Source organism: Argiope bruennichi, chromosome 10, assembly GCF_947563725.1.
Source record: "Argiope bruennichi chromosome 10, qqArgBrue1.1, whole genome shotgun sequence".
In the NCBI taxonomy this organism is placed as follows: Eukaryota; Metazoa; Arthropoda; class Arachnida; order Araneae; family Araneidae; genus Argiope; species Argiope bruennichi.
In genome coordinates this window covers 116,633,181-116,652,937 of record NC_079160.1, presented here as the reverse complement: position 1 = coordinate 116,652,937, position 19,757 = coordinate 116,633,181, and the positions used below count along the sequence as shown (strand labels likewise).

At 30.0% G+C, this 19,757-nt stretch overlaps 1 protein-coding gene across 2 annotated transcripts in view; it reads left to right on the top strand.

The window, feature by feature from the left end:
- LOC129987958 (acetylcholine receptor subunit alpha-like) overlaps positions 1 to 19,757 on the top strand; it is a 326,242-nt gene that overhangs the window by 286,610 nt on the left and 19,875 nt on the right. For both annotated transcript variants that reach the window (XM_056095981.1, XM_056095980.1), the window contains exon 8: positions 14,128 to 14,379. In XM_056095981.1, coding sequence (XP_055951956.1) covers positions 14,128 to 14,379 — 252 coding nt within the window. The remainder of the gene's footprint in view (positions 1 to 14,127; positions 14,380 to 19,757) is intronic.

Genomic DNA, 19,757 nt, shown 5'->3' with positions numbered 1-19,757 from the left:
TTATTATTCGATAAGATTGAAAAATATAAATTTATTGGAAGCTACCTTTTAAACGTTGTTACGTGTGCGCATTAAAAAGCGAAATACTACAAAATATAAAGAGATATAGATAGATATATGTTCCATTAACCATTAATAAAAACTGCCATAAATAAAAAATCTTTTAATTAATTAAAAATTGACTGGTTTGATTGAACAATAAAATGAAGTTCCATCAAAACAATAAAAAAAAAATTTGCAGATTATGCATGAAATTAAATTTAAAGAATGTGTTAAAATAAGAAAAAAACTGTAGAAAAATAAAATTAGTATTATTAAAAATGTAATTTTTTAAATCATAAGATAGTTTCAAAACTAAAATAATATTTTTAAAGATGTAATTTAAAAAAATACCAAGTATTTGTTTAATTTCTAATTAACTCTTGGTCTCTGAAAGTTTAATGGTGAGCTACTTTTTAAAAATTATTTATACTAAATTTTATCAAATTTGGACAAAAACCATATAAAAACATATGATTTAAAAATCATTTCTGCGTATGCCCTTTTATACGGACAAATTTTATTACCTCAATGTTGTTATACACCGTATAAATCCACTCCAATTTTTGCAACATTCATAAATCAAAATACAAAACGAATAAAGATGTACGCACAATAGATTGAAGAAAAGAATATGAAATGAAAGGTAACATATATTATCTATTCTTCTTATCTTCATTCTGCTTTTCTTCCACGTTATTTTTAATAGAGAACTATTTTGTTTGTTAAGAATAATTACAAGTATTTTTTTTTATTTCTTATATTTTGTTTTTGAAACACAGAATCTCTGTCATTTCAATTTGAATAATTTAATTTCAATTCGTTTAATTAAAATTGAATCAAACATTTCTTTAAGAATATTTTTCCTATGTAAACAAATAATAAACCTAATGGAAAATCATACATATATATGTATGTGTTACGGCCAATGTCCGAAATCGGCCAATTCGCGTTTTGGCCAACGTTGCTGTAAACTTACCGGTCAATGTCCGATCTTTTCTTGATTTCTGGCTTTGGCCGGCCAATTCGCGAAGTGGTTTGGGACAATCGGCCAAAGTAGGAATAAAGAAATCAAGAGCAGATGGTTTTATACACTGTTAAAAATGAGTAACTCTGTGTACTGTTTTTTTTAAGTATAATTGTTTCAGAAACGAGTTCAAATATAAGTGACACCTCTCAGTTAAAAATAAGCTTGTAATATATAAAAATAATATCTCGCGTTATTCTGTTCTCATATTAAAGCATAACAGAAATTATTCAGTAAACTTATATGCTGTAACAACGTGATAGCGTGAAGAAGATGATTTGCGCCCTTCAAAATGAGGAAATGTATCTTCAAGAAATGCGTTGCGTATCGTGTATGAATACAAAGGCAAATTGAGTACTCAATTTTTCAACTACTTTTAAAGGTTATCCTTAGTCTTTATTGCTCCATAGTTAACTTAATGTTAAAGATCCCAGATCACATTGCCTCTAGAAATATCACTTTAAAATATATGATTTTTTTTGTAAAGGTAAATAGCGAATATAAGGGCTAATTAAAACAGATATGAAGGAAAAATAGTTTTGTTGTTAATATTATTTAAAGACATTTCTTTGCTGACGCCATCTGTCGAATCTCACCTACAATATATTTTTTACATAAATTCATTATATTCATTTTAATTTTCTCTTAATATTATTTTTTCCCTTGTAAAAAAGTCCGTATTTTATGAATCGAAATTTCTGAAGAGAATGTAATCAGGAAAATTTAACATTAGGTCTATGGAGCAGAAAAAGGTTGACGATCAACCTTAAAACATTTCTTGGGAGATACCTCGCTTGTGCGAGTTAGCCTAGTTGGCAGCTCATTGGACTGCAGATTGAACTGTCTATGTTCAAATTCCTCTGGGTCCAATCATGTCAGACGAGATTTCGTTTTGGAAATTTAGGTTTGCATAATTTCAGCAGATTTGAAAAAAAAAAAAAACTCATACACATATTCGAATCTCTGTAAGTATTAAAAAAGTGAGTTCATACATTTCTCAAATTTAAGTCTATTGTACTCGGAGCTATTATAACAGCATGAAGTACTCAAGAATGAGTACATTTTTCTTATTTTTAAGTATTCTGTTTAATGTGCCGCCTACCGGTCAATCTACCATTATTACATCGGGTTTTGGCCAGCCAAAGTAGAATATACAATATTAATTGCAAGTACTTCGGACAAACCTTTTGGCCAATACGCGAATGGGTCAGCCAATTTGCGAAATGGCCGAACTTCGGGTTTTGGCCGTAACACACACACTCACACACACAAACATATATATATATATTTAATATTATTTTTGGTTTAAGTAGAGTGCAGGTTTGAAGCAGTGAAGAGACTTGGTATTTTTATTTTCGTTTTATTCTCTCTCTTCTTTCCCGGGAGACAAACATGATTATTTACAAAAAGGCACAGCGCAGCACAAAAACAGAAGGCAAAAAGGGACAACATAGGATTTCTGGCCACGCGCCAATATGGTGACCTTTGACACCTTTTCAAGGGTACAGAAGTTTCACTTATATTTGAAACGTAGTTCTGATGGCGCATTAGTTTTTGCAGAGGAATTAATTAAACTGAAAGTGGAATTGGATCACGAAATAAGAGAATATTTTACTATGGTCTAAATTAAGAGTTTAAAATATCATTACACACACACACACATATATATATATATATATATTTACTAAATTTGCGGTTTGTTAACTGCTTAACTGCTTTGCTCGAGTGCCATATGTGCATCGGTTTATCGAATTTTGATAGTTGTAATCAAAAAATAAACCATTCTTAACGAATATAATTCAATATTAAAATTACTCCCATTTGAATCAAAATAAGAAAATATTCCTAAAATAGAAGGTGTCATCTTATTAGATAATAAAAAAAATTAATTAAGTGGTTAATTATTACTCTCAGTGGCGTTTTTCACAGTCGAAAGTATGCTCAATGTTTTAATTTGTTACTGAAAACGCAGATTAGCAGGATGATTTCAAATAGTATCGAATTCTGGGCAAAGTGTGTCTGCACATGCATATGTTTCCAGCGTATGAAAAATTTCGAACAGTTTTAAGAAAAGAATCTCATTTAAAAACTTATTATCGTGTTATTTTTATCGAGAGTACGGAACTGTTCAAAGTTTTGGACTCTAATTTATGAAAAAAAATGAGTGATAAATCTTTTATGAAATGTTACCATTGCTAGCATAAAACAAGTTAAATTACATTAAAATGTATTATATAAGGTCATAACACTGTGTGATTTTAAAGCAACGAATTAATAAAGTCATTTATTGCTATATCGTACATATGCTTAATTAAAATTAAATTACAGTAGGTAAAAAATAAAATTTAATGAAGAATTTAATAAAACATACTTTGCAACCTACTGCTTTCCTTACAGAATGAAAAGTAGTAACATTAATAAGAGGCAATAGTAAATCAGAATTGTTAAATTAAATTCGAAAATTGACATACTTCCGGCTTAGAAAAGCAAGCAATGACCTTTCATTTCAATGGCAGAAAGCATTATCGGACAAAGCCAATGCCATCGTTATTTGATCATATTCAAAACCCCTTAAGCTGCCTTTGCTTCTCGTCAAATAGAATTTATTCCATTTCAGACAAATGCAAATTTAAAGCCTTGTTTGGAGTATTATGGTCAAAATGCTGACCACAAAATACATTATATCTTTGATGCGACATTTATTTGACTGAAATGTTAACAAGTAAGTTATTCTTGTGAATCGGAAAAGCCCACCCTTAAACTTTAGTCAAAAATATCCTTTAAGTCCACTGCTGGTATATCTGACATAATATCCTCCACATGTCTCGCCATGAATACGGTACTCCGAAATGATCCCTCGGTTTGCAGTTTATTCAGTTGAATGAATTTACCAAGATAACAGTAGTTTATAGGATTTATTTTAATAAAACGAATGATTCGTATGGAATTCCTGATGTTTGCACATTTTGAAACTACCTTAACCCTGACTGAACTGAGGAGGTGAAAATTTAGAACTTAACTGGGGAAGTGCGGTACTACGAGACCGCCTTTTCTTTATTCACAAACTAAATTTCCCAATGAAAGTATTAGTATCAAAATCAGCCAATATATTCTGCAGATAATTTTCTTGATATATAATATGTTTTAGATAATTTTTCAAAAGATATTATTATTGAAAAAAGTAATTGCGTTTGAAAATACATTTGCTTCTCACATTACATGTTACAACAAATAATGCTCTTGAAAAATCATATTACTTTTTACTTGTTAAATCACATTTATTTTTCCAGCATACAAAGATATAGGGAAAACAATTTAATGAAAAATTCAACAATTATATGAAAAATAAATAAAAAAATTGCTAATGGGTAAAATTGACCTTTTTTATCGGTATCATTTCTACACAGAAACATTCGTAGCATGCTTCTCGAGGGCATTTTAACACACTGACTGGTAAATTCTAGTCTAAAAATCAGTCTGTAAACTCTGTAGAGATTTCTTCTTTATATATAATAAATTTTAGATATGTTTTAATATAATTAAGAAATTTTAATATATTTTAGAAATTTTTCAAAATACATTATGAATAGAAAAGTTAATTATATTTGAACACACATATTAGAATTAGTCGAATGCGAACTTTTATCGGAAAAATCTTCTGTACAGTTATCCACATCACTCAAATCACTTCCTGCTTCATTTAAAACTCTCTGAAACTCTGTTTCATAACGAGGATCAGTAGGTTGGGTAATATTTCGAGAACCAAGTTTTAGAGCCTTCTGCTAATCCTTGTATAATACTGGAACACTAAATGGGAGGTGCGGTCTCGCAGACGTCGAGATAAGAAATAGCTGAAATATTTAGGAAAGCATCCGCTGAAACCGGTTGAAAAAGTGCATGTTTAGTGAAGGGCACGAAACAAGAATCGACAAGGTCAATCCATTCGATTGAGCTATAAATAGAATAGGGGTAACCGAAAGTCTATCCTTAGCGGTCTCTCACTTCCCCAATTTAGAATAAACCCGTCGAAAAACAATGACAAGTCTGAATCACACATTAAATTGCTGAATTTTAATTTTGCAATTAAGTGAACAGTAGTAAGCAATTAAAATGCAAAATTCACTTAAAAACGAATCATTTTCTAAAATAATTATAGATTATTATGGGAACTAAAATAATAATTATATTAAATAAATTGTATAATCTCAATATGAAGTTTAGTAAATTTTCGTATATCAAGGGTTAAATAAACAATGGGTTATTTCCATTAACCCTGTAGTGGAAGAATTTTTATTTTTCAGCAGTTGATGCATAAATTTAATGAGTTTGAGGATAAATTGGTTAATGCTGCAACATAGTACCGCCCTACACATGAGTGTTTTTTGCCTTATAATATAATTTAGAAACAAACCAGTGTGTATTTTGGACGGAATTTTTCAGACATATTGAAATTAAAATTTTGCACAAAACAATGGATATAAGAACAAGATTAATCACCAAATTTCATGTATCCAACTTTCTGCTTTTTGAAGTTATCTCATCCGAAAACAGGTGAAGGTACAAAACAACAGGTGGTCAATCATTGCATAGATTTTATTCAAATTTCAATGCCTATCTATACTGTAAATATTAAAATGTCTAGAAAATGTTATTGCTTTTTGAGTTTTGTATTTATCGGGATCACTTGAAATAATAGGGACTAAAAAACTTTCTGGGAATGGGTTTCGTTTATAAATTAAAAATCCCAATTCTAAAAATTTGGTGTAAATATTGAACATTAGATTTTCTTCCTCTACTTTAAAGCGCTGTTATTTTATCGAGCTTTCAGACAAATATCCAAACATAATTCCAAAATTGTGTGGTTGTTTCGAAATCGTTGGGATTCTGAGCGGTCTGAAAAGTGGAGATTCGTCAAAATCTAAAGGTTGAATTTTTTTGACGACTGCAATACTTTCTCTGTGTATACTTCACATACGAGAAAGTAAAAAATGGCTCTTCGAACCTTAAGAGGAAAGAATATTTTGCATAGAACATATGGTTGCAAACGCAAACAAGAGTGGAAACAGATACAATTTTATTTTTAGATGCGATATTCGCTGAATATTCAAGCATCCATTGATACTGTTGCTTTTTTATATATATATTTTTTGTAAACGGTAAAGATTTACAAAATATATAAAGAATTCATATTTCTGTAATCGTCTGGTAATCACGTCTCAAGGCTTGGAACGATAGTCTCCAGTTCGAAACCCTCTTTCACCAAAGTTTCATCACATCTAGGAACTCTTGCACTTTTAATGTGATATCGAGTATAAAATATCCTCCAGATAAAGTGACACAGAACTTTGGTAAAATGGGTGATATCTCGAGTATCCCCCTCATCATCTGGCCATAGATAAAAATTGTAATATCTCTTTCAAAATAACACTGGAGTTGCCAAGTTAACTAAACAATTTCTTTGTTACATTTATTAACTAAGTTTTGACTTTTTTACTTTTGGTTCTTTTTTGTTATCTGCTTAAAAATTTTCATGATTTAAAATCGTTTTTTGTTCAATTCATCTCATTAGATGCACTGTTTGTTTATATTTCATAGTATGTAAACTTTATAGCTGTGATTCATGGCCAATAAGAATTGACTGTGATATCATGACTAATCAGGTTTAACCACTTGTCATTAATTATATATAAACAGAGTGTAAACTTTTATGTGAAGCAGTAGTAGCAGTGGAGGAAGAAGGAATGAATAATGTTATTTTTTTTTATTTTAATAACTTACTTCAAGTTGTAATAAAAAGGATTTTCTGACATATGACGCAGTCGTTTTTACAGCAAAAGTGAGCAATCACTTAATCCTATTTCCCAACATACAGCAAATGTGTAGTTTCATCATTTAATGCAACAATATATTTATCTCAAGTAAAATCAAGATTCACAGCCTTGTCATAAATTTTTTGCTCCTGAGTATCTCATTGCATTCAAGTGCTTTCTATAAAATATTATCTGGAGCAATCATGAACCCTATGCTTGTATAAAAGTTTATTTCAGATAGGAAAACGGGGTTATCTTTTACTTCCGATTCTTTCTTCCCAATCTTTTCAGCTTGAGGCTCAATGTCAATAATGATTCGCCATATCGAACGAGCAAATGCTTTTTACATCCGCTTAAAAATCGTTCTAAGTGGTGTAAAGCCTGGAAAGTAGAAAGCCACCTCAGATATGATCTTCATTATATGTTTCGAATTATAATGCTCCAAATTTAATTAAAATTGCTGCAAAATCTTAACATCCAAAGCTATGTCCTAAACTAAATTGAGCAGTTAGTTATTATTACAGTTAAGTTATTTGGCATATGTTCTTGGAAAGATTTTTAAGAAATTAAATATACTTTTTCTACAAAAATGAAATCGAAGAAAAGTAAGAGCATGAAAACAACAGAAAAACCACTGAAATTCTTCTTACATATACAAATTTAACTTACTAGTTTCGTATTTCTAAAGATGAAATTTTGTATTATATTTCTTACTGACTTCGATGGGGCAGGGTGGTAAGATTTCGGCTTTGAAATTGGAGGGTGTCAGATTCGATAACCTGAAACAGATTGCATCAAAAAATTGAGGTATAAGAGTGCCTGGTGTACGTTAAATCCATCGAGATTAAACCCTATCCATTGGTATGGGGTGAAAGTTTGGAGAGGAGGAAACCAGCTCAAGTGTCGCCCTCGTCATCTGACCTCGATACAAAATCACGAGTTCCATACCAAAATAGGTATAGTACTGCTTTAAAAAGGGATGTGAATATAACAAAACTGCACTGAATCACTACTGCCTTACACAATTTGGATTCCATACCATTTAATTTCGATTCCACACCAGTGGGGCGCTCTATTGAAGAATTTGAGAAAAGATTGATTACAAGATTCCATAAAAATCAAATGAATGAATTTTGAATTATAAACCATAAATTAAAAATAATTCAAATTAGATTATTTTTCTTTTGAGTGCACTAATAAAAATTAAATTTCATAAAGTTATTTTTTTTATCAAAGCGAATTTAAAAATATGTTTAGGGATCTTCCATGAACGCTGATCTTCCCTTTTTATTAATTTTTTTGCTAATATTGATGTTGTTTAAAAAAGGGCATATTTTTTTCAACTCCTGAAAACTTCGGCATATCTTCTAGATCTAACCCACTTGTTGCTGCTTTTTAATGTTATCAAAAACATATTACATCACCTCGAAGAAAGAATTAATAGAGCGAAAAAATATAAAAAAGAACCCTATTGATAAAAATTTATTCTTGAAAATCTCCAACAATTTCTTAACATTTTTTTTTCCCGCAGAGAGAAAATATATTAATTACTTACGCTATTACGCGGTATTTGTTTGAAATAAAAATTACTCTTGCAGGTTATTAATTACATTGAATGAATTGCGCTGAGAAAAAGAAAATTCATTATTGGGGATTATTCGCAGAGCAACTTATTATTTAATTAAAGTATGTTCGGTTGGAGCACAAGGATTTTCTTTTTCTTTTTCTTCCAAAACTTATCAAAAATACTTAAATTTTTATATTTAAAACTTTTCTCATTCGGTCTTTTTCTATGCACGTCTTCTTATTTCTTTCTTATACCTTTCTTATTTCTTCCTTCTTTTTTTCATTCCTCTTTCATCGCTTCCTTTGATTTTAATTTTTGTTTCTGAAGGCCATAATTTTTATTAATTTTTTTACGATGGCAACGGCATAAGCCTCATCACTTGATTAAAAATTTTTATTCCCTTTTGTGTAAGTTATTATCGAACCATTTTTGCGAGAGTTATGAATTGGTGGTTTTGTCGATAGTATAGCGATAGCTTTTATATTTCCCCCTTGCAGCTTTTATTTGATTAAAGAAAATAAAAAGAGAAGAGTATGTTTCTGAGTTTCATTAAAATACTTTTCCACTGATGGGTTTATTGCCTCGATAAATGCAAACAAAATCCTGCAAGTATAGTATGTGCAGTTTTATAGGCTAGTCATGTATTAATACTTTCAGAAATAATAATACTAATATGTCGCTAGAACTGAATAGCATCAGTTCATATTTAATAGCTCAAGTTGAAATAATATCAGCTATGAATGCATCTTTTTATTTTTCAAGACAAAAAAAGACCTCATTGATTCCTTTGCATTTACTTTCCTTTATTTCCTGGCACAAATTTTCATTTAAGTTCGTTTTTTTCTTGTTTAAAAATTATATTTTGCTTTTCGTTCTTTTCATTCATGAATTATCATTTGCCTTTCCTTTTTCTTTCACGAATTCTTATTTGCTCTTCTTTCTTTTCTTTTGCGAATTCTCATTTATCATTTTCTATAATCCTGTCACAAATTTTCACGTGTCTCTTTATTTAGGACACGAGTTTACAATTACTGATACCATATCTTTGTTTGATTACAATACCATATCTTTGTTTGATTACAATACCATATCTTTGTTACTGTTAAAATAAAAAGCATTTTAATTTCGATAAAGAAATATTTTTTTTGGTTAATAGAATAAAAGATGGGACTTCTTCACACACATTTTCACCATCACTTCAACTAGCCCAATTCACTATACCTTCTTCCTTTTAGTTCCCTCCGATGCCTTGAAAAGCAATCGTCATTCAATATGCTCCATCCGGGGGAATGATGCGTCATTTATTGTTATCCGTTTGATAAATCTCTACGCATATTTCGAGTTTTGTGGGTCGAATGACAAATAAATCTTATAGTTCCTATCTCTGTGATTGGCCATACATTTTATTTCTTAAGACATATTTCTCTTTATGCTTATCTCTTTCAAGAAATGTTTTGTGCTAAACTTTTGTTGGGCATTTTGATTCTGTCATGTTGTTCGAAATATGAGTACTATACCTTTAAATCAGACAAGTCTTTTGAGAAGTTAGAAGTTGAGTTGAGTAATATTTGGAGCCAATTCCTTTTTCTGAAATATCAGAAGATTGCTCTGTGTTTTTACCATTGACTCTTTTTATTGACATTAATCATTGCTAGAAAAAGTGACCAGTGGTCTCCTGAAACTTGTTCGCATACTCCCTGAAGAAAGGTGAATTTGTATTTTAACCGCATTGTTTCCCAACCAGTTGAAACAAAAATTTGATACATAACTATAATTGCAGTTATTGGTATGCTTCACTACAAAAAAAAATCTAATATTAATTTGAAATGAAACATATCATAAAAATTTATTGTTTTTATTTATAAATTATCCATAATAGGAAATTATGGTTAATCTTTTAAGAATTTCATTATATTTCTGATTACTTTCTGATATATATATATATATATATATATATATATATATATATATATATATATATATATATATATATATATATATATATATATATATATATAAACAAATTTATTAAAATAAAAAGTTAATATTCGCAAAAAAATAGAATCAAAGAGGAAGAAATTAAGAAGCTTGAAGACTTTCTCAAGGGTCACCCTCAGACAGCGATTCAAACAAGGGATTCTTTTCTGTGAGGGGTCTGACTTTTGTCCAACAATATTGACCGCTCTTGGCCCGAAAATCCCCTGAAATGGAGGCCTAAGAGATACATCATTTTTTACAGAAATAAAACAATAAATTACAAACTCCAATTTAAGCGATAATTATAATTACTTAATATAAACCATAAAAGAACACTCATAACCAATTATTGAAACAAAAATGAAAGAACATACCAGTAGCAGATAAAATCTCTTCAAAAAAGGCTCACATCACGTTTTTCGCGCCATTTCCTGCCCCTTCATAAAAATGCTTCGTCTTTCAAAGTAATAAATAATTGTAAGATCTCAGCGCCATCTATTTAGATAGTTGATATGTAATAGAAAGTGTATTTTTAGTTGTGCCCAAAGATTATTAGGAAGTCAACTCTTCTCTTATTAAAACTTTATATTGCAATAGTTTCTGAGAAATTCTATAGTAGTTAAGTTTTTAATGATATTATTTGTTGATTCAATATAAGAAATTTTGTTATTACAAACTCTTATGATCTTATTGAATTGAGAGAAAATTAATTTTTTGAAAATTTTAGAGTTTAGATTAGAATAATTATTTTAAAGTTGAATTAATCTCTTTTATCGTAGATACCTTTTTCAGAAATAGATTTTAATTTTAATTGGAATTTCATAATGCATACATTTTTGATTTTCTTATATATATATATATATATACATATATATATATATATACATATATATATATTCAGAAAATTACCAAAATTAAAAAAAAAATTAAAGTAAGTCATTAATATGTTGAGTGATTAAAAAAGTATTTTGAAACGGGATATGATGTAATAAAGAAATAGCCTCAAATTTTGAATTGCCTGGAAACGACGCAAAGTATATAAATCCGCCTCTCTATTTACACATATTTTCCGTATTATCTATTTATATTGATATTCATCTTTCTAATAAATGCATGATCTCTTTAGGGCTAGAATGCTGTCCTCCCAGCATTAACTCGTACTCTGAAGCTCAAACGATGAATTATCGCTTTTGAGTGTAGAAAAAATTCGCTTATTTTAAATAAATTTTTAATGCTAGTATCTTTTTAGTCACTTCCCAGCGCATAACCTTTATTTCCAATGTCAGTATATTACCGATACACGTTTCGAATAATTTATAATTGTTTATCAGAAATTAAAATAAAATAATTATTATTAATAATAAATAATTGCAAATAAAAATGAATAAATATTTATAATAATAATTTGATTATTTCATATTATTATTTTTAAAAAAAATCATGCAAATATTTTTTTTTAAATTTCTTATACAGGAAAAGAAACTAAAATAAAATTCAGTATCAAAATTTTAAATTATTTTTTTTGTTGTAAATTTAATAAGGATTTAGAACAAACTATTTTTGGTGTGAAGCATAATTTAGTTGGCAGTTGCTTTGTCCATGTATTTATAAAATCTAGAACTCCAAAATACAATGAACTTGACAAATGCAATTTGGTTTGTGGTACTCACACCAAAATTATATATGTGAATCAAATGTTCAGCCTCAAATCTGTTCCAATATCTGTTTATTTTTCTATATACGTGTGTGAAGACGAAAATTCAGAGCTTTTAATCCATAAAATAAACATGTGTGCTTTATACATTATTGCAGATTTGAAATATAATTGAGATCCTTCAGCCCACGAATCGCCAGATATTTCTGTGTGCTCATAATATAATATCGCAATGCCAAATGAAAGAAATTTAATGCTCTGTCTTTTGTTACCACTACATCAAATTTTGAACCAGATGTGTCAGAATAAAGATTGCAAAATACAACAGAAGTTAGATCCTGCGTCTGTCCGTATACTTGTCCTGGAGCACACGAAAGTGTCCCGCATAACGATAATATGATATTGCCAGGCAAACTGAAATAAATTTAATATACTTTCTTTTTTTTACCAGCGTTCTAAATTTTGAACCAAATGTGTCAGAATAAAGATTGCAAAATACAACAGAAGTTAGATCCTGCGTCTGTCTGTATACTTTTCCTGGAGCACACGAAAGTGTCCGGCATAACGATAATATGATATTGCAAGGCAAACTGAAATAAATTTAATATACTTTCTTTTTGTTACCACTACATCAAATTTTGAACCAGATGTGTCAGAATAAAGATTGCAAAATACAACAGAAGTTAGATCCTGCGTCTGTCTGTATACTTGTCCTGGAGCACACGAAAGTGTCCGGCATAACGATATGATATTGCAAGGCAAACTGAAATAAATTTAATATACTTTCTTTTTGTTACCACTACATCAAATTTTGAACCAGATGTGTCAGAATAAAGATTGCAAAATACAACAGAAGTTAGATCCTGCGTCTGTCTGTATACTTGTCCTGGAGCACACGAAAGTGTCCGGCATAACGATATGATATTGCAAGGCAAACTGAAATAAATTTAATATACTTTCTTTTTGTTACCACTACATCAAATTTTGAACCAGATGTGTCAGAATAAAGATTGCAAAATACAACAGAAGTTAGATCCTGCGTCTGTCTGTATACTTGTCCTGGAGCACACGAAAGTGTCCGGCATAACGATATGATATTGCAAGGCAAACTGAAATAAATTTAATATACTTTCTTTTTGTTACCACTACATCAAATTTTGAACCAGATGTGTCAGAATAAAGATTGCAAAATACAACAGAAGTTAGATCCTGCGTCTGTCTGTATATTTGTCCTTGAGCACACGAAAGTGTCCTGCATAACGATAATATGATATTGCAAGGCAAAAACGAAAGAAATTTAATATACTTTCTTTTTTTTACCACTGTATTAAATTTTGAACCAAATGTGTCAGAATAAAGATTGCAAAATACAACAGAAGTTAGATCCTGCGTCTGTCTGTATACTTGTCCTGGAGCACACGAAAGTGTCCGGCATAACGATATGATATTGCAAGGCAAACTGAAATAAATTTAATATACTTTCTTTTTGTTACCACTACATCAAATTTTGAACCAGATGTGTCAGAATAAAGATTGCAAAATACAACAGAAGTTAGATCCTGCGTCTGTCTGTATATTTGTCCTTGAGCACACGAAAGTGTCCTGCATAACGATAATATGATATTGCAAGGCAAAAACGAAAGAAATTTAATATACTTTCTTTTTTTTACCACTGTATTAAATTTTGAACCAAATGTGTCAGAATAAAGATTGCAAAATACAACAGAAGTTAGATCCTGCGTCTGTCTGTATACTTGTCCTGGAGCACACGAAAGTGTCCGACATAACGATAATATGATATTGCAAGGCAAACTGAAATAAATTTAATATACTTTATTTTTTTTACCACTGTATTAAATTTTGAACCAAATGTGTCAAATGCAAGAATCTTTCAATACAATGAAGGTAAACTCCAATGACTTCTAACGATGTTATTATAGAAGAAGGAAAATTGAAAGGGAAATTTCACATTTATTCTTTAAACCTTAAAACAAGATCTATTAATAATGATTTTTTTTATCCTCTGACTTGACTTATGTGTTTGTTCCTGCAGGTGATGGTTCGCACCTGTAATGGTACTGAGTTACAGCCACAGGATTACGTGGGGGGCGGCCGCTGCCCCAGCTACGACGACCTGCCCCACTACAGTGGATGCCGCATCCATGGCCCGAAGGAAGAGGACATAACGCCTACGCCCATGGTGGAGCCGCACCGCAGGTTGCACTTCTGCCCCGATCTGCAGAGGGCCATGGAATCCGTTCACTATATAGCTGATCACACGAGACGTTACGAGGATCAAATGAGTGTAAGTATTTACTCGATAATGGTGCAGATTTGAAAATGAAATTATTTAAGAATGAGTGTAACTACTCGATAATGGTGCAAATTTGAAATTGAAATGATTGTACAATTGGTATAAGTAACTATTTGATAATGGACAGATTTGAATTTAAAATTGTGTAGAATGATAGTGAATAACCACTTGAAAATGGTACAGACTTGAAATGAAATTTTTGTAGAGTTTGTGTAAGTAACTTCTTGATAATGGTGCAGATTTGGAACTGTAATTATTAAAAATGGATTTAACAACTCGATAATGGCGCAAGTTTAAAATTTAAACTATGCTGAATGAGTGTAGGCAACTACTCTATAATGGTGCAGATTTGAAAGTAAAACTATGTAGAATGGGTGTAAGAAACGACTCGATAATGTTGCAGAACTGAAATTTAAACTATATAGAATCAGTGTGAGTAACCACTCGATAATGGAGCATATTTGAAACGAAATTATCAAGAATGAGTATAAGTAACTTCTCGATAATGTTGTGGAATTGAAACTGAAAATTTCTAGGATAGGTAAAAATAACGATTCGATAATAGTGCAGATTTGAAACTGAAATTAGGTAGAATGTGTATAAGTAACGATTCGATAATGATGCGGATTTGAAACTGAAACTATGTAGAATAGGTGTAAGAAACTACTCGATAATGGTGTAAATTTGAAACTCAAACTATGTAGAATAGGTGTAAGAAACTACTCGATAATGGTGTAAATTTGAAGCTGAAACAATCTAGAAAGCATATAAATAACGACTCAATAATGGGGCAGATTTGATACTGAAATAATATAAAATGGATGCAAATAACCACTCAAGAGTGGTACTGTTTTGAAATTAAAACTACGCAGAATGAATGCTAGTAATAATTACTCGATAACGATTGAAACTATGTAAAATGAGTGCAAATAGTTTATCAATATGGGTGTCATGCGACATTAACAATCTGTAAAATGAGCATAATTATTAAGGATTCCAATTTGATAATGTAATACTGTAATTGAGGGTATCTAATTCATGTAGAAGCAAATTTAGATTAGGGACAGCGGAGTACCCATAGTAAAAGTGAAAGTTAATTAACAAAATAGATTAATTATGTGAGTTATTCTAGCTAAAGGTTAAGTAGACGCTTTGTACTAAAAGAAAAGATTTTTTTGCATACATAAAAGTTTTGTTTCACATTTCTGACGAGGACTGTAGGTAAATAAAGACACAGAAAAATATGCCTGCAGCACAGTGCAGTCATGGATACAAAATTCTTTTTACAACAACGTTTCCATTCACAAAGATGCAAATTCAATGGCCTTAGAAATAAAACTGGTTGCCAGATATAGTAGCGTAATATAAAATAATAACAAAATACAATGGAGCAATACACAAAATATAATTAAAAGAAAATATCATCAAAATAAAAGATATCCAAACATTAACGATTTTTGCTAGTGTGCCTTTTTTTATGTCAGTATTCAATATCATTGATAAATAGTGCTAAATCATTCCAGAAATACCAGAGAGGAATCTGTTTCATTAGTATGGAGCAGCCTATTTTAAGATCTTGTTTGCACAGAAGCCGTCCCTAGACAGTAAACGATGCAACATAATTCTCAACAAAACTCCGTCAAGGAACAAAAACCTTAAATGAAAATTATTGACTGGCATGTTCAGATTGTTTTGATTCTGGCTAGTGTGAACTAACAACGGCATGTAGATATTTCTTCTTTTATTTTCTCAAGACGTTTGTGTTCTCGGCTTCAACATCGTCGACTAGTGACGATATTTGGGAATGTGATTTCCCACTGCGGATTATGATTGCCCCTATATATTTCCCATGCCTATCTCGAAAGAATCATAAAGTCTCATCAAATGAGTGCTGCTTTCGTTTTACTGGAGGGATATTCCGTTGAGGTGTCACGCTTTATTCGAATATCTTTTTCAACATTTAATAGAAAGAATAGGCCATCTATTCGAAAGATTTTGATCCGTATGATTACTTTCCATAGAATATATTCCATATATAAATCTTCTCAAAGATTATCGAATTGAGGCAGATCGTCAGAGTTAAGTGCGCGATTATTCTGTTTAGGACATAATTTCGCCAATTTCTTTTTCACAAAGTAATTACTATTTATATTAAATAATTGAAAGTTCCTCAGTCCATTTAATTTCCTGCAAAACAAGGAAACATATTAAAGAAATCTTCTCTATTCCTGTATATATAATTTCTTTATTTGTATAATTTGTGCTTACAATTTCATACTGGAATGCACCCTCCGGCTAGATTAAATATCGATAAATTGCTCGATTGTGTACCGAACCTGTGTACCAAATTCTAGGTATCTGGTTTTCTTCGTTTTGTAGTTTCCTTTCTTACTACAATAACTAGACAGACGGTTTTCTCGAGAACGGATTGTGTTCAAAATTTGACAGAAATCTAGAAATTTGATTTTAATTCTGTATACCAAATTTCCTTAGTCTAGCACTAAAATGTTTTTAGCTATCTCTAAGCGTTGTTCACAGACAGACTTCTTTCTTCATTTTCTGAATGCTTATATACTAAAAAGTGTACGTATACTAAAAAGTAAAATTTTATAGGAATCTATATTTAAAATAAAATCTATATAGGAGTCTTTCTAAAAAGTATAGGTATACTAAAAAGTAAAATTTGATAAGAATTTATGTTTAAAATCAAATCTATATAGGAATCTATATCGTATCTATATATCAAATCTATATCGTAGGAATCTATCTAGAAAGTATACGTATACTAGAAAGTAAAATTTGATAGGAATATATATTTAAAATCAAATCTATATAGGAATCTATCTAAAAAGTATACGTATACTAGAAAGTAAAAATTGATAAGAATCTATATTTAAAATCAAATCTATATAGGAATCTATCTAAAAAGTATAGGTATACTGAAAAGTAAAATTTGATAAGAATTTATGTTTAAATCAAATCTATATAGGAATCTATATCGTATCTATATATCAAATCTATATCGTAGGAATCTATCTAGAAAGTATACGTATACTAGAAAGTAAAATTTGATAGGAATATATATTTAAAATCAAATGTATATAGGAATCTATCTAAAAAGTATAAGTATACTAAAAAGTAATATTTGATAGGAATCTATATTTAGAATAAAATCTATATAGGAATCTATCTAAAAAGTATACGTATACTAAAAAGTATAATTTGAAAGGAATCTGTAATTTAGACGCTAAACTAACCTGTACTGAATTTTACTTACGTAGCTCTTTTTATTTCTTAGTATCCAATTTCCAATCCAATGAATGTTGTTCAAAATTTGATCGTAATTTTATATATAAAATTTCAGCCATCTTGTTCAAAGCACTGTTGAGTTATCGTTTTCACAGACAGATGGACGTAATGTCAAGAAAGTGATTTTCAGACTCAAGGGGCCCTAAAACTTGAAAATGCAGCACAATCTCCAGTTCGAATTTTTTTTCAAGATTACAATGCTTCCTCTAAACTTCGTATAAGACAAAAGGGAAAAAAAGGTTAGTTTGGGACATCAGAATCATAAAGAGCATAATGAAAAGCAGATGCAAATATTTTATCCACAGGAAATGTCACAGGACTAATTCAGCACCATTCTCTGATGTGTTACATTTTTCGCTTTGTTTTGAAAATAACAGATCTTTTCTCTGATAAAAATGTAAGCTAACGTTTAAACAACGAAGAAGCTGTTTAACCCTACAATGCCATTTGGCTACAAGTATTTATTTCCGTTTATAAACTTCACATGACCTTTCTCAAGAGCAACAATGAGAATTTAGAAATGTTTTTTTTAAATGTTTTTTGATAAACATTTATTTAAAAACAAAGAAACGAAAACTATATATGGCAAGAGCTATATTAGAATCAGATTTAAACTGGCTATTTTAATATCCAATAGATATTTTTGTATACCAAAACGGATGTTATATAAAAATATCTACCATTAAAATACTGGTTTTTTTACATTGTAAAATATTTATTGATAAAAAGATACTTTTATTTTTACAGCAGAATGTGATTTGAGTCGCTGGGATACTGTTTAAATCATTATGAAGCCATTTGGTAAATTTAATTTTTTAAGAAAATTCCCTAAAAAATCATTTAAATTTTTGAAAATAATATGCAATTGTTCAAAACACATGCGTGCGCGCGCACGCACACGCACACGCCCCTCCCATATACGTGTGTATGTATGTGTGTGTGTGTGTGTGTGTGTGTGTGTGTGTGTGTGTGTGTGTGTGTGTGTGTGTGTGTGTGTGTGTGTGTGTGTTGGCCTTGGCCGTATTTCTCTCAGATATCACCTATTGAATTATACTGTTTCATTTTTCTAATTTCATTAAGTTTATGTTACTATAAAAGTCATTAGTTTACATTATTGATGTGTGTGTACAATTATAATACAATAAATATAATTAAAAAGATATATATCATATTCAGATCGTATTGGGTATAAAGGTATTTATTTGAAAATTTAAAACATGTAGTTATAATTTCTAATAATTTCGCAGTTTTGAATTTCACATCCTAAAAGCTAGTTTTTTTATTATTAATATTTAAGAATGCGATGCTCTTTCTGTATTTCTACATGAAATTTAGTAGCTCATATTTTCTGCAGCAATAGTGCTCTTTGAAGCTGTAAAAGCTTCTTTCGCAGTAGGATTGCATATTTTACCATCAGTTTCGCCAAGTCAGCTACCGGCGATATCTTTTTTCCTGTTTCCATTTTTTACACTTTATGTCAGATGTTCTTGGCGTTTATTTGAATTTTGTATTCACTACTGAGATTTTTTTTTTTTTTTCATTTCTACAATGATTCGAACGATGCGAGTCCAGATTTCGGAATAGCGTCTTGTAACTTTGGAAGTTCTTTTTTACCACTTTCAAAATATATTGCTATTGCAAATATTTTGCTGAATAACCCTAACTTTCATACTTTGCTGCATTTCTAGTGCTTGTTCTTGTGCATATACTTTCAAATAAAGAGAAAATTTATGCTGCTTCGTTCGTTCCAAAACATTTGAAAAAGTCAATAATCCAACAAAAATTTCAGAGTAGATCCTAGATATAATGCAAACAGGAAAAAATTTAGAAACAGGACAGAATTCGATAAAGAAATAGAATCATAATAATTTACATCTTACAGGCTGTCTCTGAATCCGTATACAAAGGAAAACTATTGCATAAAAAATTATTAAAAACTTCAAAACTCAGAAGAATTTTTAGATTAATCATCCCAGGATCCTTCTTTCAAAAAAATTTAGAAAAAAGGTTTCCGGTGAAAAAATAATATATATTTTGTCTACAGTTCATCTTACTTCAGT